Raw genomic sequence first — 26622 nt, forward strand, 5'->3', positions numbered from 1 at the left:
CCTGTAATCCCAGCACACTGGGAGGCCGAGGCGGGAGGATCACCTGAGGTCAGAAGTTCAAGACCAGCCTGGCTAACATGCCAAAACCCTGTCTCTACTAAAAATATGAAAAAAGTTAGCCAGGCATGGTGGCAGGCGCCTGTAAATCCCAGCTACTTGGGAGGCTGAGGCAGGAGAGTCTCTTGAACCTGGGAGGCAGAGGTTGCAGTGAGCCGAAATTGTGCCATTACACTCCAACCTGGGCAACAGAGCGAAACTTTATCTCAAAAAAAAAAAAAAAAAAAGTTAATATAAGAAATAATGAAAACAATGAACTATTCTTCCAATTCAAGAAGTTAAAGTTAATAAACCTAAGAAATTAGTGCAATGGAAATAAAAACAAAAGCTTAAATGAATATACTGGAAAATAGAAACAAATGAGGTTGATAAATTGATGCATGAAATATTTTATTTTAGGAAAAAATAAACCTAGTTAGAAATTAAAGTAAAAAATCATGGCATTAAGAATGTGAAAGAAGGTTGGGTGTAGTGGTGCATAACTGTAATCCCAGCACTTTGGGAGGCTGAGATGGGAGGATCACCTGAAGCCAGGAGGTCAAGACCAGCCTGGGCAACACAATGAGCCCCCATCTCTAAAAAAGAGAAAAAAAAATGTGAAAGAGAAAATAATCGCTAATATAGAGGAAAGGAAAAGAACCACAAGAGAATTCTCCCCACCGTTCAATGCTAATAAATTTGAATGAAGGATTCAATAAAAATGTTTCCTGACATTTACTTTAAAAAAAAAAAAAAAGATAAAACTAAGAGAAACAACCAGAGAAGAAACAGAGAATGACCAAAGAACCACATCCTCAAAAGTGCCAGGACTCCCTCTTTCACAGATAGCTCTTTCAAATCTCCAAGTAACAGAGTCTAGAGAGAAAAGAAAATCTTCCCATGTCTTTTTAATAAGACTAGAATGAAGGCTAGGCGCAGTGGCTCATGCCTGTAATCCTAGCACTTTGGGAGGCCGAGGCAGATGGATCACCCGAGGTCAGGAGCTTGAGATTAGCCTGGCCAACACAGCGAAACCCGGTCTCTACTAAAAATACAAAAATTAGCCGAGCGTGGTGACGGGCATCTATAATCCCAGCTGCTTGGGAGGCTGAGGCAGGAGAATCGCTTGAACCTGGGAGGCGGAAGTTGCAGCGACCCGAGATCGTACCACTGCACTCTAGCCTGGGCAAAAAAAAAAAAAAAAAAAAAAATAGAATGACAGTCATTCTGGAACCTAACAAGATAAAACACATATCCGCAAACAGTCCCAGTCACCATCCATTTATGAGTATTGATTCAAAAATGACAAATACTGTCAAATAAATCTCAATAGTTCACCAGCTGAGGCAAAGGCCCTGGCTGAGTGGGAGTCCTTGCTAGCCACCCAGCATTGCAGTCCCAGGGCTCTCCTTCCCCACTCCGGCAGCCTTCAGGTGTTTTCCAATCAACCTCTTGCATGTGCAATTCCATGTTGGCATCTGCTTCTCCAAGGACTCAAATTCATATTTCAGTAAAATAGTTGAATACAAATAAATTTTTTAAATAAATTGTTCTTTTCTATTAAAAAAAACCCAGCCAGTTAGAAATCATTCGCAAAATGTTTTGAGCACCAGGTCACTCAAGTAAGAGGTACTACGGTAGGAGCCAGGAACACAAAAATTAGCCAACTATGCACACGTCCTGGTCCTCATGGGGAGTAAAGTCTATTGCAAGAGATTGATTTTACATAGCCTGGAAAATAAATGGGCCATTACAATATTGTTGCAGTCTTGTTGTCTGAGGTATTACCTGGAGTTCTTGTCTCATGACCAAGAAAATTAAGGAATGTGGACACCAAGGGTGAGGTTGGAGAGAAAGTTATTAAGTGGAAGAGGAAAGCTCTCCACTGTGGAGAGGGGACCCAGAAGAGGGTTGCCATTTTTCAGTTGAATACAAAAGCTTTTATAAGAAACTTCCCTGCCTGTGTAACGTCCCTTATCTGTGTAGTTACTTGTGTAACTGCCCTTATCTGTGCAGCTGTGGGCATGTCTCAGGCAAGCCTCCCTTCTATGCAAGTTTCCACAGAGCCCACTGTGCACATGTCTGAAAGGGGAGGAAATTTTTTCCCAAGGAGCCTGCTCATTACACAAAGAACAAAGGCATTTCTACATTGGGCCTTACTCTCTTCTCTGTGCAGCTACAGCTTGATATTTTAGGCTGTTTCTCTGTTTAAAAGAATTCTACAGGCCAGGCACAGTGGCTCTCACCTGTAATCCCAACACTTTGGGAGGCGGAGGCAGGCGGATCACCTGAGGTCAGGAGTTAAAGACCAGCCTGGCCAACATGGTGAAACCCCGTCTTTACTAAAAATACAAAAATGAGCCGGGTGTGGTGGCGCACACCTGTAATCCCAGCTACTCGGGAGGCTGAGGCAGGAGAATTGCTTGAATCCAGGAGGCAGAGGTTGTAGTGTGCTGGGATCATACCATTGCACTCCAGCCTGGGTGACAGAGCTAGACTCTGCCTCGAGAAAACAAAACAAAACAAAAAAGAATTCTATGGAGGACTTGCCTTACCTGTCTGCTTAACTGGTTTTTTTTTTTTCATTCTCCTCTCTCAATACAATAAGTGATATGAAGGAAAAGCTCAAGGTGCTATAAGAGCTTACACAGCAGGGAGGCCAGAGGGGTTTGGGGAGAGATGTCAGGAGTTTAATTTCAAACATGCTAGATTTAAGATGCTTTTGAGACATCCAGGTGAAAATGCTGGGGAGGTAATCAGGTGGATGAATCTGGAGCAAGAAGCAAGGCTTCATCTAGAGATAGAAGTTTGGGATTCATGAGTAAGTCACTGGTAACTAAAGTCATAAAATGGATGATATCATCTCAATGGAGAGTGAAATAAGAAACTATAAGGGACTAATATTGAGCAATAAAAAATCCACAACAAAAGAAAGAGTAGAGGAAGACAAGTCACAAAGAGATGGGGAAGCAGCAGCCATGGAGGTCAAAGGAAACCCATAGAGTGCAAGTGATGGAGCCACCAGAAGGGAACACGGGATGCCGGAGGGAGAGCACGGCCAGCAGTCCTTAACGCAGGTCAAAGGTCAGGGGTTAAAACGACCTTTGAACCTAGAGACATGGAGGTCACTGGAGACCTTACCAAGAATGATTTTTGTGGAGTAGAGATGGCTGCAGCCGGCTTGGAGGAGGTGAAGGAATGAGTGGAAGGCAGGAAATGAAGCAGGAAGAGAACTCTTTTAAGGAGGTTAGCTGGAAAGAGGAGAAAAGCAGTAGTGAACAAGGCTGATTTTACAGCTTGGAAGCTGTGGAACCTGAAGCACATTAAATGCTGATTGGAAGCATTCAGCATCAAGGGATAGACAGAAATCACAGAAGGGCTACAATTATAAACCTGAAAAACTCAAGAGACTCAAATGAGAAAGAATTAGGAATGCATTCAGTAAGCTGGTTGTTTAAAAATCAATATTTAAAAAAATCAATAGCCTTCTAAATATAGATAATTATTTGGAATGTTAAAATAGAAGTTATAATGAAAGAAAAGAATCCATTCCTAATAACAACAAAATGCCATAAGATGCCTAGGAATAAACATAGCAAGACACATAGGATCTATTTCAAGAAAACAATAAAATCCCAGCAAGGGCCATAGGAGGAAAGATTGAACAAAGAAAGAGACAAACCTTGTTCTTGGATATGTAGACAACGCTATAAGAAAAAAAGTCAAATTTTCCTCTATTAGCTGATACGTTGAACACATTAACAATTAAAATGTTAATAGGATTTGGGCGGAATGTTACTAAGTGATTCTGAAAAAGAGCAATGAAGTGGTTTTGCAACAGCCAGTTTAAAAAATGTGCTATAAATCTCATTAGAGTAATAAAAAGAACATGTCAGTGACAAAAGCAGACAGATCAATGGACTAAAATAGTGAGCTAGAAATAGGCCAATTGCGGGAACATAAGCAAACAGACATTTCTAACCTATGAGTAAAAAATGGATTTTCAATACATCGTGTTGAGACAGCCGGCTTGCCATTGGGGGAAATTGTACAGCTGTTTCCGGGATTGGACCTCACGCCTCAATAGATGCCCATGGCCTGGAAGAGGGCACAGCAGGGATATCTGGGTCAGAATCTGGGTTGCATTCACTTTGTGAAATGTGATTAAGTTGGACACTTATGATGTGGGCATTTCCACGTGTATGTTATACTTCAATCAAAAGTGTACACTCCCCCCTTGCCCTCTCAAAAAAGAAAATGCCATAGAAGGCCTGGAAGAAAAGAAGTGTGTGTTTTTTATAATCCTAATTGCAGAAATACAGAGAGAAATACTGATACATTTGAGTGTCTATGAACCCTTCAAAGAAAAAGGAGAACACGAACAAGAATGAAAGACAAATAAAAAATCTCTGCAACGTAATTGCCAAATGCGGAATATTTGTAATATGTCAGAAAAATTGCTAAAAATCCTTTATAGACACACCCACCCACCCACACTTATATATACACACACATTTATGAGAGGCTTTTACAGATCCATGCTTTAAAGACTGAATTGAAAAATGGGCAAGTACCTGAGTGGGCAAGCTAAAAAAAAGATAAATTACTCAATTAAAATATGAATAAGAACATTCAGTACCATTCCTAATAAAAGAAACACTAATTACAATAATAAAGAGGTATCATTTATTGCCAGTGAGATTGGCAAAGATGAAAGACTAACATCTGTGGCAGATATGTGAAGCAACAAGGCTCTCAGGCACTGGTACAAGCTCGCCCAAGAGGACTTGAGCACAATGTACCAAAATGAAAGCAAGCAGACCCCTTCACCTACCAATCCAATTTCTAGGGATTCACCCTAAGGAGATAATTGCACAACTGGATAAAAATGTAAACACAGCTGGGCCCGATGGCTCATGCCTGTAATCCCAGCGCTTTGGTAGCCAAAGTGGGAGGATTGCTTGAGCCCAGGAATTCAAGCCCAGCCTCCAACCTGGGCAACATGGCAAGACACCATCTCTACAAAAAAAAAAAAAAAAAAAAAAATAGCAGAGTGTGGTGGAGAGCACCTGTAGTCCCAGCTACTCAGGAGGCTGAGATAGGAGGATCATGTGAGCCCAGGATGTCGACATGGCAATAAGCTGTGATCACACCACTGCCTGCCAGCCTGGGCAACAGAGTGAGACCCTGTCTCAAAACAAAACAAAACAAAACAAAAAACAAAAGCAAGCACAAGGATGCTTATTACTGTTTTTTTTTGGGGGGGGTGGGGGTGGGGAAGGGGATAGAGTCTCATTCTGTTGCAGTGGTGTGATCTCAGCCCACTGCAACCTCCACCTCCCAGTTTCAAGCGATTCTCCTGCTTCAGCCTCCAGAGTAGCTGGGATTAAAGGCGCCCACCACCACACACAGATCATTTTTGTTTAGTAGAGACGGGGTTTTGCCATGTTGGCCAGGCTGGTTTCTAACTCCTGACCTCAAATGATCCGCCTGCCTCGGCCTCCCAAAATGCTGGGATTACAGACGTGAGCCAGCATGCCTAGCCTTATTATTGTGGTTTATATTAAAATCTTTCTGAAATAGTCGAGATGTTCAATAATACAGAACTAACTGAAAAGTAACTTTTGGGATATACATACAATGAAATATTTTTCAGCTTAATGCTTATTTTTTATATTTATGGACATGAAAAATGTCTACAACATATGAACAAAAGATCTTTTTCTTCCTTTTCCTTTCCTTCCTTCCTTTTCTTTTCTTTCTCCCCTCCCTCTGTCCATACATAAAAAAAAGAAAAAGAGAGAGAGAGTAAAAGAGCAGGCTATAAAAAGTACTATGATATTTGGGTGAAATTTATACTCACTTTTTTTCATTTGAACCTACATCACTAACAATGTATATGCATATTTATACACACATACATAGAAAAATATATTTTAAAAGTCTCATTAAGGCCGGGCGCGGTGGCTCACGCCTGTAATCCCAGCACTTTGGGAGGCTGAGGCGGGCGGATCATGAGGTCAGGAGATGGAGACCATCCTGGCTAATGCGGTGAAACCCCGTCTCTACTAAAAATACAAAAAAAATTAGCTGGGCATGGTGGCGGGTGCCTGTAGCCCCAGCTACTCCAGAGGCTGAGGTAGGAGAATGGCGTGAACCCACGAGGCAGAGCTTGCAGTGAGCCGAGATTGCGCCACTGCACTCCAGCCTGGGCAACAGAGCAAGACTCCATCTCAAAAAATAAATAAATAAATAAGTAAATAAAAGCCTCATTAAAATGTTTATCTTTGTTATCATTAAATGGTGAGATATTAGTAAAGTTTCAATTCTACTTTGTAGGTTTTTGTGTTTTAAGGATGGAAGAAAAAAATCACATGTGGTCAAAATTGCCCTTGGGAAATCTCTTAAATCACTCAAAATACAACACACACAAACATACTTATAAATTAGAGGCTAAGATCCTCTCCTTGACCAAACCCTAGCCCAGCTCCTATGAGCCCTCTTCTCCACTAGGCCTCGACCTTGCCCTGACACTTAAACACTAATGTAGTTGCTAAGAGCTCAAGGACACACCCTTATGAGGCTCCAGCCACCCTTGAAGGGCCTCCCTGAGAAAACTCAAGGCTGCCCAAGGATCTGTTTGTTCTAGCTGACACCTGAAGATAGGGCCCCAGGTTCCCAGCCCTGACGGAGCCTAACTTTAAAGAGCGCCACTTAGCAAATCCAGGTGGGATTTACACAGACTGACACCCCCTTACAGGTATTTGTAATGTTTCACGTCACTGACTGTGCTCAAGCCCCTGCTACCCTCCTTAGACCGCTGCCACTCTCCCTTTGAAACACCCAGTCACCTCTGTACAAATGGAGGCTGAGTTCAGTTCACCGTGGACTCTTCTCTTTTGCAATAGTTATTACTGATTAAAACCCTGGCCGGACGCGGTGGTTCACGCCTGTAATCCCAGCACTTTTCGGAAGCCAAGGTGGGCAGACCACTTGAGGTTAGGAGTTTTAGACCAGCCTCGCCAACATGGCAAAACCTCGTCTCTACTAAAAATAAAAAAATTAGCGGGGCGTGGTGGTGCGTGCCTGTAGTCCTAGCTACTCGGGACGCCGAGGCATGAGAATTACTTGAACCCAGGAGGCAGAGGTTGCAGTGAGCTGAGGTCGCACCATTGCACTCCAGCCTAGGCAACAGAGCAAGACTCTGTCTCAAAAACCCCCAACCCCCAAAAAAAAACAACAACAAAAAAACCAAACCAATCTTCACCCCTTTAACTAGTGCCCAGCTCTGTTGATCTTTGACAACGTACGGTTTCTCAATAAGTTCACTGCTTATTGGAAATCACTTCTGAAAAAATTAAATGGATGTAATTTGATTCCCATTAACTTGTGAAGTTCTCTGTCATCTTATGAGCTGATTTTTTCCCCATGCTTCAAGAGAACATCAAGCATTTATATAGGACAAAAAAGATCATCTTTCAGCTGTAACCATTAAATTAGGGGGGGTTTTTTTGTGACCCTTGAAAGATAAGACTTTATCTTTCATCCTTATCCAAGCCAGACTTAATTTTTTTTTTTTGGTGAGAGAGAGAGAGTCTCGCTCTATCGCCCAGGCTGGAGTATAGTGGCATGATCTTAGCTCACTGCACCTCTGCCTCCCAGGTTCTAAGGGATTCTCCTGCCTCAGCCTCCTGAGTAGCTGGGATTACAAGTGCCTGCCACCATGCCCAGCTAATTTTGAATTTTTAGTAGAAACTGGTTTTCACCATGTTGGCCAGGCTGGTCTCGAACTCCTGACCTCAGATGATCAATCAGTCTCGGCCTCCCAAAGTGCTGGGATTACAGGCATGAGCCACTGCGCCTGGCCAAAAATGTGAATTTTTTACGCAGTCAGGTTTACCATCTTTTCCTATATCTTTATAGTATAATAGAAAGGGTTTTCCAGAATTCTGAAATCTCCTCTTTCACGGCAATGTGAACTGAGAGTTGTCTTATAAGCTTGCTCTACCCTTTCCCTCCTCCAATTTACTCTCTGCAAGCAACCACAGTGATCTTTTTATTATCTTTTTATTTTTTTGAGACAGAGTCTCACTCTGTCAGCCAGGCTGGAGTGCAGTGGCACAATCCTGGCTCACTGCAACCCCCTTCCCCAGGGTTCCAGCGATTCTCCTGCCTCAGCCTCCCAAGTAGCTGGGACTACAGACGCGTGCCACCACACCTGGATAATTTTTGTATTTTTAGTAGAGATGGGGTTTCACCATGTTGGCCAGGCTGGTCTCGAACTCCTGACTTCAGGTGATCTGCCCACCTCGGCCTCCCAAAGTGCTGGGATTATAGGCATGAGCCACTGCGACGGGCCAAAGTGATCTTTTTAAAAAATAAAACTGATCATATCCCTCACCTGCTTAAAACCCTTAAACTTTTCCCCACTGCTCCTAAGGTAAAAATCTAAAGTCCTTAATATGCCTGGAAGGCACATTCTGTCCCTCTACTTCTCTCCATTTGGCTCACCATGGCTATTTTCTGTTCCTGGAACACATTGATGTCTGTCCCACCTCGAGGCCCTCAAACCAGCAGTCATTCTACTTGAAATGCTGTTTCCCTTTACACAGCAGTCAACTTCTCATACTTCAGATCTCAACTTCAGTATCACCTTCCCAGAGAGGACTGCCTAAAAAAGCCTGTCACCCCTTTTACTCATTACCATAGTACCTCCAAAGCACTAATCACAATCTGGAATTATTTTACATTAATTGCATATTGATAAAGTACCCAACTTGAATGTAAGTCTCTTGAGGGCAGGAACCTTGTGGTGGTGTTCTGTCAAATGTTCAACAACAGGTTCTCAGAAAACCCAAGGCCCTGACTTACATCATTTGTCAATTTCCACAGTGTACACACTACCACCATGAGTAATTTCAAACAATGTGACATTAACCAGTTTGCAATTTTTCCTGAAAATTTAACCATCGGCTTTCAAAAGCGAGTCCAGGCCAGCTCCAGCACACCACTGGCACCTCATCTGGCTTATTGATTACTGCAAATAAATAGAACTAGAACAATGGCAGGCACAGAGGACAAGTTCAATAAATGTTTTGAACATTCAGTTGGGATAAAATAATTCTTGATTCTATGCTAACAAATAGACTATAGCTAATTGAGTCTCTTTTGGTGCTCTTACTGCCAAACTACATAAGAAGTCCTCTAAAACTTGTAGAGAATTACTCCAGAAAGAACTTATTGAATGGTCACCAAAATAGGACCCTGAATTAAGGAATTCTCCTTCTTCCTAACAGAGTCTCTGTTGTCTACTTTGCTGTCTTCTGGAAACTGAAAGGCTGAATGATTTCAGCTAGAAAAAGCAGAGAAGACAAGCAAATATATCGGAGTTTGTAGGAGGCTAGTTCTGCTGAATTTTGGCAGCATTTCAACTTTTTTTTTTTTTTTTTTTTGAGACAGAGTCTCACTCTGTTGCCCAGGCTGGAGTGCAATGGTGTGATCTCAGCTCACTGCAACCTCCGCCTCCTGGGTTCAAGTAATTCTCCCGCCTCAGCCTCCTGAGTAGCTGGGATTGCAGACGTGTGCCACCATACCCAACTAATTTTTGTATTTTTAGTAGAGATGGGGTTTCACCATACTGGCCAGGCTGGTCTTGAACTCCTGACCTCAAATGATCCACCCACCTCAGCCTCCCAAAGTGTTAGGATTACAGGCATGGGCCACCACGCCCGGCTGGCATTTGAACTTCGAAGGGGTGATAAGGTTGAAGGGACGAGGCTGGAGATTTGGGGATGACAGCTATGCGACTGACGACAACGGAAGTGAGTCAGGCAAAGAGGCTGTTTAAAAGTTTTGCTCGAGTCACAAATGGGCTTTTCCACTGACATCCCTTTGAGGAGATTTGAGAGATTTTAAATGCTTTTCAATGCTTTTTTTTTGGATGCTGGACCATCTCATTTGATGAAAACACCATGTGAAGTCTGGCCACAAAGGAGAGGTCTTGGTTGCATTACCCAAATCACAGCCACACACCGTGAGGCTGTAAGGGCCTGTGCTGCAAGCCTAGGGTAAAGCCCAAAGCCATGCATATGCTGAAAGGACTTTAACATCCATAGTAGCTTCCAGCAGTTCACACCAAGGGATGCCTGGTGTTATGGACTGGGTGCTTTTGTTCCTCCAAAATTCATAGGTGGAATCCTCAATATGATGGTATCACAGTTGGATGTGGGGTCTTTGGGGATGATCAGGTCATGATGGTGGAGCACTCATGAATGGAATTAGTGTCCTTAAAAAAAGAGACCCCAAGGCTAGGCACGATGGCTCACGCCTGTAATCCCAGCACTTTGGGAGGCTGAGGCAGGCGGATCACAAGGTCAGGAGATTGAGACCATCCTGGCTAACACGGTGAAACTTGGTCTCTACTAAAAATACAAAAAATTAGCCGGGCGTGGTGGCGGGAGGCCTGTAGTCCCAGCTACTCGGGAGGCTGAGGCAGGAGAATGGCGTGAATCCGGGAGGCGGAGCTTGCAGTGAGCCGAGATCGTGCCACTGCACTCCATCCAGCCTGGGTGACCGAGCAAGACTTGGTCACCAAAAAAAAAAAAAAAAAATGGTTTGAGACCAGCCGTTACCAGCCTGGCCAACATGGTAAAATCCCATCTCTACTAAAAACACAAAAATTAGCTAGGCATGGTGGCGGGTGCCTGCAGTCTCAGCTACTCGGAAGGCTGAGGCAGGAGAACTGTTTGAACCTGGGAGGCGGAGGTTGCAGTGAGCTGACATCACGCCACTGCACTCCAGCCTGGGTGACAGAGTGAGACTCCATCTGGGGGAGGAAAAAAAAGATCACAGATGTACCACCCAGTTTAAGAAAGGAAAATTTTTTTTTAAATAAAATAAAAATAAAAGACCAGAAAAAACTCTTTCCCCTCTTTCTGGATGTGAGGACACGAGAAGGTAGCTGTCTCCAAGCCAAGAAGAGAGCCCTCACTAGACCCAGTTTAAGAAAGGAAAAATTTTTTTAAATAAAATAAAAATAAAACAGACCAGAAAAAACTCTAGAAAAAACTCTTTTTCTGGGTGCCCGATCTTGAACTTCAAGCCTCCAGAACTATGAGAAATATGTTTCTGTTTTTACAAGCCACCCAGTCTGTGGTACATGCTATAGCAGCCTGAACTAAGACATCTAGCTAGGGCTAAAGTGACTGATCTCTTGAAGTTTCCTAGAATAAGTGGGGAGGCAGCCCCTGACCTATTGGCAGAGGCCTTGCACTGGTCCCTTCTGTATTTCAGTGAATCTTTAATACTTTTTTTTTTTTTTTTTTTTTTTTTGAGATGGAGTTTTGCTCTTGTTGACCAGGCTGGAGTGCAGGGCGCGATCTTGACTCACTGCAACCTCCGCCTCCCAGGTTCAAGCAATTCTCCTGCCTCAGCCTCCCGAGTAGCTGGGATTACAGGCACGCATCACCAAACCCAGCTAATTTTATATTTTTAGTAGAGATGGAGTTTCTCCATGTTGGTCAGGCTGGTCTCAAACTCCTGACCTCAGGTGATCCACCCGCCTCAGCCACCCAAAGTGCTGGGATTACAGACATGAGCCACCACACCTGGCCCTGAATCTTTAATACTTTTGTTGCAAAATTTTCCTTTATTGTTTTGTTGGACTACATACTCATGACTACTATTATTTTTTACTATCATTAGTTTCTAACAACTAAATATCTTAAAATGTTCTTATTTAAAGTTTTTCAGTGGGTGAATTATTATTAATTAATTTGTTTATTTATGACAGAGTCTTACTCTGTTGTCCAGGCTAGAGTGCAGTGGTGCAAACATAGCTCATCCCAGCCTCGAACTCCCAGGCTCAACCAAGTCTCACGCCTCAGCCTCCTGAGTAGCTGGGACTATAGGTGCATGCCATCATGCCTGGCTGAAACATTCAATTAATTAATTAATTAATTAATTAATTTTGAGACAGAGTCTCACTTTGTCATCCAGGCTGCAGTGCAGTGGCACAATCTTGGCTCAGTGCAACCTCCGTCTCCCAGGTTCAAGTGATTCTTATGCCTCAGCCTCCCCACTAGCTGGGATTACAGGTGGCTGCCACCACGCCTGGCCTAATTCTTATATTTTTAGTAGAGACAAAGTTTCACCGTGTTGGCCAGGCTGGTCTCTAACTCATGGCCTCATGTGATCTGCCCACCTTGGCCTCCCAAAGTGCTGGGATTACAGGTGTGAGTTACTGCGCCCAGCCTGAAACATTTATTTTAAAAGAGACCTTTGTATTAAGCTTATAGTCATTAGAATGTGTAAACACATTACTGATTAAAATTTTTAGTTTAACTGGTTTAACAGCTTGTTTTAGGCAAAAAAGTAAGAAGGGAGCAAGAAGAAGGAAAAAGAAAAAGTGGAAGAACAAGAGGAAGAATTAAGTGAAAGGAAGAACTCATCTCCCAATCCTCCCTATTGATAGCAGTGCCTCCGAGAGGGTGGCCTGCCATCAGCTGCATCAGATTTGCTGGGGATACTTAAGTAACTGAGGCCAGTCTCAGTGGCTCACACCTGTAATCCCAGCACTTTGAAAGGCCAAGGTGGGAGGATCTTGAGCTCAGGAGTTCAAGGCCAACCTGAGCAACACAGTGAGACCTCATCTCTACTAAAGTTCAAAAAAATTAGCCAGGCATGGTGGCACATGCCTGTAGTCCCAGCTACCCGTGGGGCTGAGGTGGGAGGATTACTTGAGCCCAGGAAGTTGAGGCTGTAGTGAGCCCTGATCATGCCACTGTACTCCAGCCTGGGTGACAGAGTGAGACCTTATCTTTAAGGTGGGGGTGGGGAAGAAAGTAGGTAACTGATCCCATCTACAGAATCGGCATCTGTGAGTGGAATCCAAGGATCTGTGATCAAGTTACCCTAGTAATTCTGAGAAGCACTAAAGTTTGAGAACTACCTTTAAGGCAAATGACTAATTCGCTCATGAAAGTGACACCAAACCCTAAGGTCTACTTGGAGCAGCTCACACCATCCTAAACCGAGGCAAATATCCTACGAGCTGGCACAAAGCTTCCCAGATTCGAAACCTCCCCAATCTAAACCTGTTAAGGAAAGCAGACCATCTCCATTGCACAGAGATTGATACAACAATACTTTCCGAAGTTAAATGATTGAGAAGCATCCATTGGAATAGCATTTCACCTTGACCGTTATTGATCATCATGATCATATTAGCTAACATTTACCGAGTGCTTACTGTATGTCAAACATTGGGTTAATTGCTTTACATTTATTCATCTCATTTCATCCTTAGAGCAAAACTCTGTAGTGGGTACTATTCTTTACCTCCACCTTAGAAATGAGGGTAGCAGGCTGGGCGTGGTGGCTCACACCTGTAATCCCAGCACTTTGGGAGGCCGAGGCGGGCCGATCACCTGAGGTCAGGAATTTGAGACCAGCCTGGCCAACATGGCGAAACCCCGTCTCTACTAAAAATACAAAAAATCAGCCAAGAGTGGTGGTGGGTGCCTGTAGTCCCAGCTACTCGGGAGGCTGAGACAGGAGAATTGCTTGAACCCAGGTTGCAGTGAACCAAGATCATACCACTGCACTCCAGCCTGGGTGACAGAGCGAGACAGAGTGAGAGAGAGACAGCACACAAGAGCGAGAGAGAATGAGAGCGCGTGTGCACACGTAAGAGAGAGAGAGAGGAAGGAAGGAAGGAAGGAAAAAGAAAAGGAAAGAAAGAAAAAAGAAAAGAAAAAGAAAGAAGGAAGAAAGAAGAGAGAAAAGAAAGAGGAAAAGAAAATGAAAATGAAAATAAATGAAGGGAGGGTATCAGAAAAAGATAACTGAGAATTACAAGGAGTTAAGAATCCACGTGGGCTACAGGATGCTAAGCAGAGCAGGGCCTTATGGTCCCAGGAGACCTGGTCCCAGCTGGGTTCTTTCCTAAACCACAAACCCACCAACAGCAGAGTAGCCTCTGGGATAAATACTCACAAATGCCCAGGGAAAATGTTCCAGGTCGTCGAGAATTCAATTCCTAATGAAAGCTTGGAAAATGAACTATGCCTCAGTTCAGTCATCCAGAAATAGGGTTAATGTTTTACTACTGGCAGGGTGCAGTGGTTCACACCTATAATCCCAACACTTTGGAAGGACAAGGCAGGAGGATGGCCTAAACCCAGGAGCTGGAGACCAGCCTGAGCAACATAGTGAGACTCCACCTCTAAAAATAAATAAATAAATAGTCAGGCATGGTGGTGCATGCCTGTAGTCCCAGCTACTGGGGAGGCTCAGGTGGGAGGATCCCTTGGACCTGCAGGGATTAAGGCTGCAGTGAGCCATGACTGTACCACTATACTCCAGCCTGGGCAACAGAGCGAGACTCTGTCTCTGGAAAAAGAAAAAAAAATGACAGGTTTTTTCATCTCTAGGTTCTTTTCTGAAAATGACGAAATAAGTATTAAGGAATTTTGAAAAGCAGAAGCAGCAGACAAAAGGCATCCCCATTTTTCTTTAAGACAGGTGGGGATTAGCTTGGTTTCTCAGATGTTAAAAAAAAAAAAAGAAAAAGTGAAAAAGACAGGTGGGGAAAACATTCCCAAGATAGTTTTAAAAAATTCGTGGTAGCAAAATCCCTGTGTTAAATTGTAGGAAATACACATTAAAGTCTACTCAGCCCATCCCAACTCCCGTTCTCTGCAATTTCACCTCTGCCAGCTGCATTTATGTATAACCCTGACTGTGGGCCACAACTGAGTTAGCTCAAGCATGGACAACTGGACCAATGGGGGGTCTCTATGTTGGGATTCAGAGAGAACTAATCAGTGTCTTCCAGAGGCCAGAGCGAAGAGTGTGTGTTTGGGATTTGTAGAGCTGCCACACGCACAGGCAAGCACAGCACCCTGGTTCTCAGGGAGGAGGAAAGCCTGCATGCTCAGGTGGAAATGAGTGACCACAGGCACCAGACAGAGAAAGAGGACAGAGCCTGGGCCCCTGTCAGTGCCCCTACTCCCAGACTGGGCTTGGCCTCATTCCTGCCTTTTTTTGCTACAGCCAGGTCATGTGGATTCCTGGGTTGTTTTTGTTTTTGTTTTTGTTTTTTTTTGAGATAGAGTCTCACTGTCGCCTAGCCTAGAGTGCAGTGACGTGATCTCGGCCCACTGCAACCTCTACCTCCCGGGTTCGAGTGATTCTCGTGCCTCAGCCTCCTGAGTAGCTGGGACTACAGGAGAGCACCACCATGCCCAGCTCATTTTTGTATTTTTAGTAGAGATGGGGTTTCACCATGTTGCCCAGGCTGGTCTCGAACTCTTTACTTCAGGTGATCCACCCACCTCAGCCTCCCAAAGTGCTGAGATTACAGGTGTGAGCTACAGCGCCCCAGCCTGGATTTCTGTTTTTTTTGCAGCCAAAAAAAAAAAAAAAAGACTGACAAGTGCAAAGCAGCAAGCTCCATAGCCCTCTGAGGAACCACGATCCCAAGGGTTGCTATACCTGCCTTTGTTGTTTCTCCTGAAACAAGGCTCCATCCATGGCTCACAAGTCACCCTGGGATTTTATCCCAGCCTAAGCCTGGCTCACCTGTTCCCCACACCACCTCCCTGCACCTCAGCTGAACCTGCCCTTACTCTCGGGCTCTGTTTTACACTTGCCACCTGGACAACTGACCAGACAACAATTCTAACCCAGGGTTAGTGCCCACTGTCATTCAACTGCCCAAGCTTCTCGTGTTGACCATTGTTTTCCATCTTCCCCCAGTAATACCCATTTTAAAATGGAGCAAACCCTGAATGCAATGCAATGCCTGCTACTGACTGGAAGGCTGAAAGCCTGGTAGCGGATTTAGCCTCTCTCTCTACCTAAATCCACCAAACAGCAGGGAACTGGCACCTCCAGAAAACTCATGAAGTCAACAGAAATCCTCTGTTCTGCCCTTAATCTGAAGGGCCCTGGGTTCCTCTTTCCCCACCTCTCTCAGACTCTCTCTCTCCCTGCAGAGTCCTCGGCTGTACCTGGGATATAAATGGCGCCACCATTGCACCAATGCGACACAGGGAGCCGCTGGTTCCCATCCCCAAAGCGCGCATCGTGGTGGGGTAGACCTGCAGGGAGAGGCACAGAAAGTACCAGTCAGATAATGTCTGTCCTTCCCCGAGCCCTCCTCTTCCCCTTCCTCCCCAGGTCAGGTTTTGGAATGCATAGAGCACCAAACACAGTTACAGAACATGGAATAGAAGGTGTTGATTTTCTCAGGTACACAACTTTGAATTTTTGGGACAATATCAGCAAAAAATAAACACTTCAAAATTATCCTTTAAATGAGCAATTCCAAAAATGTGTTTCACTGAAGATTCCAAATATAATTTTAGAAAGACAAGCTCTGGAATCAGAGAGAAGAGTGCCACTTCAGAACTATAAATATATAAAAGTGATTCTACTGAACGGGAAGAAAATACTCCCCAGAGATCTGATGAAGTCTTCAATACAAATACAGCTAAGAGAATTAACTAGAGGGCCAGGTACTTGCCACACCATTCCCTGTGTTCTTATTTTTACTTCTTTTCTAAAATTAGGGATGGGATCTTACTATGTTGGCCATGCTGGTCTTGAACATCTGGCCTCAAGCAATCCTCCCACCTTAACCTCCCAAAGTGCTGGGATTAGAGGCATGAGCTACCATACCTGGCCCCTCTGTTCTTGCTAAATTCCCTAGCCTCTTTGCTGTTGCAGAATCTTAACAGCATATTCTATCTGTCTATGTATGTATGTATGTATGTATGTATGTATGTATGTATGTATGTATCTATCTATCTATCTATCTATCTATCTATCTATCTATCTATCCATCCATCCATCTATCTACAGAGTCTCACTCTTTTGCCCAGGCTGGAGCACAGTGGCGCAATTTTGGCTCACTGCATCATCCACCTTCTAGGTTCAACCGATTCACCTGCCTCAGCCTCCCAAGTAGCTGGGATTACAGGCATGCATCACCATGCCTGGCTAATTTTTATATTTTTAGTGGAGGCGGCGGGGGGGGCGGGGGTGGGGATCTCTCCAAGTTGACCAGGTTGGTCTCGAACTCCTGACCTCAGGTGATCTGCCCGCCTCAGCCTCCCAAAGGGTTGGGATTACAGTCGTGAGCCACCATGCCCATCCCTTTTTAACATTTTATTAAATTTTTATTTTTATTTTATAGAGACAAGGTCTCGCTATGCTGCCCACACTGGTACCAAACTCCTGAGCTCAGGTGATCTTCCTGCCTCAGCCTCCCAAAGTGCTGGGATTACAGGTGTGAGCCACCGTGCCCAGCCATATTCTACTTTCTTGCTGCAACTTTTTGATATTTGTAGTAAAATCTAATTAATTGGTTTTTCATTGATTCAGAATTCTTAAAGGAACTAGAAGTTTAATAAGTCAGCAAGTCTTACTGAATAAATAGAACTGTAGGGAGAATACTTTCTAGGAAAGAATGGTTTCTCAAAATGTTGGAACATTTTCTTAGTGCTATCAAATACTGGCAAAACAGTTTTATCAACTCTCTAAGGCAAAGCATGTAGCCCCCTTTAGTTGCCCACATCTTTGCCACCATCTGTCAAATGCAAAAAGCAAGATGCTTTCCGCCTCACAGGACACTGCTATATTTACAGGAGAAGGTCTGGGGGTGGAATATCTTTATGGCGAGCTTTATTATTTTCTGAAAAATGAGGTTGCTATGACTGAAAATAATGAATTCAGGTGATGGCTTCTTTGCTATAATACCGATAAAGTCTTTTGTTCACATTGTGAGTCATCTGGAAGATGGAAAGAAAACTATCATTTTTAGTTACACATCTTTTTTAAAAAACAATATAAAAAATAAAATACCGGCTGGGCGCGGTGGCTCATGCCTGTAATCCCAGCACTTTGGGAGGCCAAGGCAGGCGGATCGTGAGGTCAGGAGATCAAGTTCATCCTGGCTAACGCAGTGAAACCCCATCTCTACTAAAAATACAAAAAATTAGCCGGGCATGGTGGCGGGCACCTGTAGTCCCAGCTATTTGGGAGGCTGAGGCAGGAGAATGGTGAGAACCCAGGAGGCGGAGCTTGCAGTGAGCTGAGATCACGCCACTGCACTCCAGCCTGGGCGACAGAGCAAGACTCCGTCTCAAAAAACAATAAAAAATAAAATAAAATACTTAGAAATGACCCTCAAAATGAGCAAATTCCACAATATGTTTGACTGTACATCCCAAATGCAATTCTAGAAGGACACCATGTTACGCATAGATTTTTTTGGTTCATAAATTTACAAAATAACTTTAGATTTGTTTTTGTTTTTAATTATGCAAAATTATTTTCTTAACTATGCAAAATTATTTAAAGTCAATAATTTTTTCTTTCTTTTTGAGACGGAGTCTCTCTGTCACCAGGGCTGGAGTGCAGTGTCTCAGTTTCGACTCCCCGCAAACTTTGCCTCCCAGGTTCACACGATTCTCCTGCCTCAGCCTCCCAAGTAGCTGGGATTATTACAGGTGCCCGCCACCACACCTGGATAATTTTTGCATTTTTAATAGAGACAGGGTTTCACCACGTTGGCCAGGCTGGTCTCAAACTCCTGACCTCAAGTGATCCACCTGCCGCGGCCTCCCAAAGTGCTGGGATTACAGGCGTGAGCCACTGCACCAAGCCAATTAATTTTTATTCTAGGAATTTCATGTTGTAATTCCTTCCACTGTCTATCAAGTTCACCTTGGTTCCCCTACAGAGCTGGAGTAAAATTTATCGTCAAAAAATCTTCAAGTTAGCCCTTTTTAATAGAACTGATGCTTAATCCAGTTGTCCTGTCAGCCCATAATTCTTTTATTTTGGCTTCTTTCATCTCCTTTTAATACGGATATACTGATGAAGACTTCAAAATTCACCAAAAATCTTTCGGATCTAATTTCTTAAACCAATTTACTTTAGGGTCATTTTTGGAGTAGGTGGATCTGCCTCATTCTCCATTTGATGCCATCTGTAAATATGCGTGAGTTCAAATCATATTCATTCCTAAGCTATCACAGCTCAAGAACAGTACAGACCTGTGGAATATGTCAATACCTTTAACCCCAGACATCATGTTCTCAAGATAAAAGCCTTTAAAACAAAAAGTCATCTTGATATATCAAGTCAACATGAAATTGGAATACAAAATTGATATAGCTGAGATTTTCCTCATATATTATGCTTTTAAATTTTCTATTCTATAGTCCTAGAACCAACTTTTTTTTTTTTTTAGAGACAGGGTCTTACTTTGCTGCCCAGGCTGGAGTGCAGTGGTGCCATCAGAACTCACTGTAGCCTCCAACTCCTGGGCTCAAGCAATCCTCCCGCCTCAGCCTCCCCTTCCTAAGTAGCTACAATTACAGGTGCATGCCCCCACCCCTGGCTAATTTTTAATTTTTGTGGAGATGGGGTTTTGGTTTCCTTGCCAGGCTGGTCTTGAACTCCTGGCTTCAAGTGATTCTCCCACCTCAGCCTCCCAAATTCAGGGATTGCAGGCATTAGCCACTGTGCCCAGCCTGGAACCAACCTTTATGGTTATCAATACTCCAGTCATTTTAAAGTGTCTCAGGTATCATAATACCCCTTCTTATTTCTAGCAAAACTTACACTGAACAATGAGTTCTGGATTGCAAAAGAGGATTGATTTTTTTGTACCTGTCTGTAAGTCAACTTTAGATTTTGTTAATGGAACTAAATGAAGTATTATGTATAATTCAAACATCTCATAGCTTTCTATTTTTATCTCTGTGTGGGAGAAAAAGTACTTTTCTCTGCAGGTTTAATGGTTTTTGACATGCCAAATCTTTAATCGCAATAGACTTCCCCATTTCCTGCCATGAACCTGAAGGCAGCTTTATCAGTATCTAAAGTACTGTTTCCTGTAGCTCAACGAATGACAAAACCAGTTAAAATACTGTTAAGTTCCCTATTCAAATATTGTTTCATTTCTAGGAATATTAGCTCTTTAAAGTGGGAGGTTTATGAGGAAATACTCAGCTACCTCAGGCAGTACCTTGCATATAAATGTATTAATTCAATAAATTAATAAAGAATAAATCAAGATTATATTTAAATTTAAGCTACATGCAGCAAATAACAGATGGAGGGAAAGGGATCTTCCGAAAGAATAAAAGTGAAAAGTGTATTCTAATTTCAAAAAGAGAGAAAGGAAATTCTACATTTGACAGCAACGTGTTGCTACCTATTACTTCTGGAAGCCCAGTGCTAGGGCAAGGAGGTGTTTTTTACATGCATGCTATTTAAAGAAAGGAAAAAGATCCTATCTTCCAGAGATTGGCTTTCAGTAGACTGAATGGGGAAGGGGAAATTCACATCAAATAAACTTCTGGTGTCTTTTTAACAGATTGTTTTTAGAAAATCATCAAAAGGCAACAGAAACCAGGGATGCATTACCTTTGGATGGACACCCTAAGTAGCTCACCTTACACACCCTTTGTAAGCAAGCCTTGCATGAAAACTCACCTCAGCTGTGTAAATGTAGATGGTATTGAAGTTTGCAGCTACCAGAGCCCTCAGCATGAAGAGGAAGCCAATCAGGCCGGCACTAGAAAACAGGAAGCGGAGAGAAATTATAAAAGGCAGCATGGAGGACCACCTCCCGTGGCCCAGCTTCGAGTGCACTGTGGATGCTGAGATACAACCACAGATAACTCAGAACCCGAGGGAGGTGCTGCTTCTCAGCTGGCCTGATTGTGGGGTCCTTAAGCAAACCTCCTTCCAATCTTACTCCCTGCTGCCCTCTCCATTCCCCAACGCTGCCATTCACCCTGGCCCCTCACATTAGCATAACTGCTGGGCACAGTGGCTCACACCTGTAATCCCTGCACTTTGGGAGGCCAAGGCAGCTAGATCACTTCAGGCCAGGAGTTCAAGATTAGCCTCAGCAACATAGTAAGACTTTTTTTTAAGACAGAGTCTGGCTCTGTTACCCAGCCTTGGGTGCAGTGGCACAATCATGGCTCACTGCAGCCTCAGCCTCTCAGGCCCAAGTGATCCTCCCACCTCAGCCTCTTGGGTAGCTGGGACTATAGACATCCACAACCACACTCAGCTAATTTTTGTATTTTTTGCAGAGATGGGGCTTTGCTATGTTGTCCAGGCTGATCTTGAACTCCTGGGCTCAAGTGATCCACCCACCTCAGCCTCCCAAAGTTCTGGGATTACTGGTGTGAGCCACCAATTTTTTTTTCAATTGGCCCAGCATGGTGGTGTGTGCCTGTAGTCCTAGCTACCCAAGAGGCTGAGGCAGGAGGATGGCTTGAGCCCACGAGTTAGAGGGTGCAGTGAGCTGAGATAGCACCACTGCATTCCAGCCTAGGTGACAAGGTGAGAGAACCTGTCTCAAAGAAAAAAAAAATAGCACACCTGCTGCTACCATCCCCTGGAAAATAGTGCAGAGAGCTTGTAGAATAAATGATACATATCAGAGCTCAGGCCACTCCAGGACTGCAAATTAAGAGTGAAATGAGCAGAAGGCACAAATAAGCACGCTGTCTGTATTACTAAACTTTCTTGGCACTGGTTCAAATAATGTGATAAACAACCAGAGTCCCGATTCTCCAGGAAGCATTACATAACGATCCTCAATATTTTGGTAGGTAAAGTGAGTACACCATCATTGGCACCCATAATCCTGTGATAGCTGGAGGAAGATGGGATCTGTAGGAAGAGGGAAGGGGGATAGTAGGGAACAGGCAAGACCATTCTAGTCAAGCAAGCAGCCCATTCTCTACTCGCCTGGGTGAAAGGGACTTGTCCCTGAAACTACTGAACACCATGGGTCAGGAGACTCCATTTAGAAACCACTGCACGAAATCTGAAGCAATTAAACAGAAAATACCTTGAAGTGCAAATGTTGAGGAGAAGGAAGAATAAAGCCGTGCATCCCATGGTGATGGAAAGGCTCAGCCGTCTTCCCAGGAAATTGATGCCCAGTATATTTAAAGGATTCACTAGAAAGCAAACAGTAAAGATAATTTCTGGAACCTTGGAAGGCAAGTGGCATATTGCAACACTGGCATGGATTCATCCTTGTCGTTTCAGAAAGAAGCAACTTCATCCAAACCTCACGAGTATTCCAGCCAAAATCCAGTCACGTTGTCATCAATTTCAAGACTTTTTACATATACTTTACCCATGTGGGTCCAGGAATGATAAGCACTGGTGCTCAAAATACTTATTATATCATACAGGTCTATTGTAGATTGCCAGCTTGCTACGCCTGTATTTTAAGTGTTTTATATGTTTTCATCAAATTCAAGGTGCCATTGATTTTTTTTTCATCAGCTCAGTTTAACATTCCGCCATTGATTTTTAAGTACCATCATTTTATGTCTACTAAAATAGAAATAATGCTGTCAATTGCTATCTAACAAGCCATTGTAAGCCACATTCCAATTTCAGAGATGTTAAAATGTAAGGGTGAAAAAAACACCTTACAATTGATAGAATACAGCACTTCAAAGCTCTACTCCTCCAGACCTCTCTTGCCAACACCAATCCAAACTGGAGATTTTTCAGCACTACTTGGTGACTTATTCAGTTCTGCTAGGCAGGAGCGGTGTCACAGGGTCACACTTCTCTCAGCTAAGACTCAAGTGCACATAGACCACCCAAGACAGAGAGACCCAACACACAGAGGGACACTTACGAGCAATTTCACCGATGGTGCTGATGATCATGGTCCGATAGTCAGAGGGTGCAAACATGTGGCAGTAGCAGGGGCTCTGGCTCTCCCCTGAGTCCCCCCCAGTCACCACCACCTCAGAGTCTGACTTTGAACCACAGACCAAGTCCCGCTCCAGCAACTCAGCACTGGCCAGGATAACCCCATAGTAGGCAAAAGAGATTCCAAGCCTGGAAGAGAGAAAAGAACATCACTAGCAAACGCTGACACCAGACCTGAAGGATGAGTTGGGAGGGGATACCAAGTGGAACGTGTAGCATGTGGAAAGCAAAGAGAGCAGAAAGCCAGGCTCAGACGCCACACAGAGCATTTGTGGAAGTGTCTCTTACACATCATACAGATGTACACATGCCTGTTGGGTGTAAACCTAGGATCGGAATTGCTGGGCCATAGTATACACATATTTCCAGCTGTAATAGATACCTCCAGTTTTTCAAAGTGGCTGTACTAATTTGAACTCCAGTCAGCTGTGTATGAAAATTCCAGTTACTTTGCCTCCTTCTCAACCCTTGGTATTGTCAGTCTTTCATTTTAGCCATTCTCATGGACAGGCGGATTTGTAATGGTATCTTGTTGGGTTTTAATTTGCATTTCTCTGGTGACTTTAAGGTTGAGCATGTTTTGATGTGTTTATCTGGTATACATTTTTGGTGAAGTGCCTGTTCAAGTCTCTTGCCTATTTCTAAATTGGGCTGTTGGCCAAGCATGGTGGCTCATGCCTGTCATCCCAGCACTTTGGGAGGCTAAGGCAGGAAGATTGCTTGAGGCCAGGAGTTTGAGAACAGCCTGGGCAACAAAGCAAAACCCATCTCTACAAGTGCAAAATAAAATAAATTTTAAAACTTCAAAAATTTTTAAAAACTTAAAAAACTGGGTTGTCAATTTTTTCCTGTTGAAAAAATGATATGTCTAATATATAGCATGTTTTATATATATGTGTATGTATGTGTGTGTATGTATGTATATATATATAATTACATATATATATATTTGCCATGTATATATAAATTTGCCATGTATATTTCCAGCAAATTATATATATATATATATATATAAATAATTTGCTGGAAATATACATGGCAAATTTCTTCTCCCCACGGATGGCTTACCTTTCAGGCTGTTCATGATTTTTTTTTTTTCTTTTTTTTGAGACAGAGTTTCATTCTGTCACCCAGGCTTGAGTGCAGTGGTGCAATCTCGGCTCACTGCAACCTCCACCTCCTGGGTTCAAGCAATTCTCCTGCCTCAGCCTCCCAAGTAGCTGGGATTACAGGCACCCACCACCATGCCCAGCTAATTTTTTTGTATTTTTAGTGGAAACAGGGTTTCACCATGTTGGCCAGGCTGGTCTCGAACTCCTGACCTCAGGTGATCCGCCTGTCTCGGCCTCCCAAAGTGCTCAAAGTGCTGGGATTACAGGCGTGAGCCACAGTACCCGGCCTTCTTCATGATATCTTGACACAGTTCCTAAGTTCCTAACTTAATGTATTAAAACTCATCAATCTTTTCCTTTATAGTTAGCATGTTTTAGTCCTGTTTAGAAAATCTTTGCTTACTCAAGTTCATGCTGCAGAGAAATGAATCACAGAGGGTACCACAAGAGTCTATGCCATTGGACTTGATGATTGGTGACTTCAAAGGACCAGTTTCTGTCATGTGGTGAGAAAAAGACCAGGCTGCAAAAGTTAGGAAGTGAGCTCATATGCTCATAAGAAAAATTTAAGAACTGGTTGAAGACAATTAGGGATTTTTCCTCTGTCTGTCTGTGTATCCATTTACTCATTTATTTAGTAGTGGTGGTGTTTGTAGAAAGACAAGGCACTGCTTGTCTTTGTAGTACTTGGAGTTAGTCTTATGTTTTTCTCCCCAGTGGCACTCACATAGATTTACTTAAATAGGCTTCTTCCCAATGCCTCTATTTAAAACTAGCTTTGAAATAATTACACTCTTACCATATGACCCAGATCTGTAATGTGGTCTGTAAATATTTAGCATCCAATAGGTCTGCAAATCTTCCTCTTTTTTCCTGGGGTAATGAAAAGGAGACAGAATATACTCAGCAGATGAAGGATGAACGAAGATGTTTCCACTGTTTTCGATCATAGAAGATGAGAATCATATTGGAGCATGGTGGCCTGGGATAAGCACGCAGCTCCTGTGAGTACAGCTGACACAAACCCAGAGATAATTGTTTTAAACACATTTGTCTCAGCCAGATCTGTCTTTTGGCTTTTTCTTATCGTTGACAAGTACCAAAGCTCATTGAACTTAGGATCCTAACCTTTTGCTCTTCCTCTGCTCATCAGCACTGGCGCGGGGGTGGGGAAGGTGGGAGGTAACATGAAAAGTGACTGTGAAACTGATGAGAGATTCTTCTAAAATTAACATTAAAACAAAAACTCTTATATTAAAAAAAGTATGAGACTTGTTAAGAAAGCAACGGCATAAAGTTGAAAAAGGAGAGAATGCCTAATTTCTTTTTCTGTCTCTAAGGGGTGTAGTTAGCAAAAGTTCTCTTGTCCATAGTACCTATTCAATACCTTTGGATAAAAACAAGTAAGAATGGGCTGGGGGTGGGGGCTCACGCCTGTAATCTCAGCACTTTGGGAGGCCGAGGCAGGCAGATCACCTGAGGTCGGGAGCTTGAGACCAGCCTGACCAACATGGCGAAAGCCCATCTCTACTAAAAATACAAAAATTAGCCAGATATGGTGGAGCATGCCTGTAAACCCAGCTACTCGGGAGGCTGAGGCAGGAGAATTGCTTGAACCCAGGAGGTGGAGGTTGTGGTGAGCCGAGATCACACCATTGCACTGCAGCCTGGGCAACAAGAGTGAAACTCTATCTCAAAAAAAGAAAAAGAAAAAAAAAAAAAACAAGGAAGAGTTATATGATGGCACAGAAATGGATTTTTACGTAAAGCTAGGAATGCTTCAGACAAGGGCATGCCATTGAAAACCAACAGCTCTTTTCTCAGAAATAGACCTGGGATTACAGGCTCTTTCTAGAGACACTGGGAATGTGGTCCTGGGTGTTCTAGATTTTGTTGTCACAGAAAGTTAGAGTTTGAAGGGAACTTAGAGGCCTTTTGCTCCAATAGTTAATTTTTAATTTTTGTGGGGCACATAGTAGGTATGTCTATTTATGGGGTACATGATCTGTTTTGATACACCTCATGAAATAAGCACATCATGGAAAATGGGGTATCCATCCCCTCAAGCATCTATCCTTCAAGTTACAAACAATCCAATTATACACCTTAAGTTATTCTAAAATGTACAATTAAGTTATTAACTATAGTCACTGTTTTGCTATCAAATAGTAAGTCTTATTCTATTTTTTCTGGTGCACATTAACCATCCCCACCTCCCCCCATCCTTCCACTATTCTTCTCAATCTGACCAAGACCCATGGCACATTCCCACATCTGGTCTCAGTGCACATCTCCTGGGGCCTGCAGTGTCCTCTCCCCTCCCCAAAGGCTTTTTTTTTTTTTTTGAGAAGGAGTCTCGCTCTGTCACCTAGACTAGAGTGCAGTGGCGTGATCTTGGCTCACTGCAACCTCCGCCTCCCGGGTTCAAGTGATTCTTGTGCTTCGGCTTCCTGAGTAGCTGGGAGTACAGGTGTGCATCAAATCGTCCAGCTAATTTTCGTAATTTTAGTAGAGACGGGGTTTTATCATGTTGCCCAGGCTGGTCTCAAACTCCTCACTTCAAGTGATCCACCCGCCTTAGCTTAGATTACAGGCATGAAGTGCTTAGATTACAGGCATGCACCACCACGCCCGGCAGGCTCACTCTCCTTTTAGTGTTCAATTTATGTCCCATTTATCCCCCCAAAGTGGCCCAGAC

General features: G+C 43.4%; 1 protein-coding gene and 1 non-coding gene across 7 annotated transcripts in view; both read right to left on the reverse strand.

The window, feature by feature from the left end:
* Window positions 1–26622, reverse strand: part of SVOPL (SVOP like) — a 105153-nt gene that overhangs the window by 10098 nt on the left and 68433 nt on the right. For all 6 annotated transcript variants that reach the window (XR_008527599.2, XM_054560667.2, XM_054560666.1 and 3 more), the window contains 5 exons: window positions 24724–24797; window positions 22736–22941; window positions 21926–22037; window positions 20548–20629; window positions 16050–16139 (listed from right to left, as the gene is read on the reverse strand). Coding sequence is in view for 5 of the 6 variants with exons in the window: in XM_054560667.2 (XP_054416642.2) it covers window positions 16050–16139; window positions 20548–20629; window positions 21926–22037; window positions 22736–22941; window positions 24724–24797 (564 nt within the window). In the remaining variant the exon portion in view is untranslated. The remainder of the gene's footprint in view (window positions 1–16049; window positions 16140–20547; window positions 20630–21925; window positions 22038–22735; window positions 22942–24723; window positions 24798–26622) is intronic.
* On the reverse strand, window positions 19641–19769 carry LOC112134498 (small nucleolar RNA SNORA40). The gene has a single exon (XR_008527641.1). It is a non-coding gene; the product is annotated as a small nucleolar RNA SNORA40 (small nucleolar RNA).

This window comes from Pongo abelii, chromosome 6 (assembly GCF_028885655.2).
Source record: "Pongo abelii isolate AG06213 chromosome 6, NHGRI_mPonAbe1-v2.0_pri, whole genome shotgun sequence".
NCBI classification, from domain to species: domain Eukaryota; kingdom Metazoa; phylum Chordata; class Mammalia; order Primates; family Hominidae; genus Pongo; species Pongo abelii.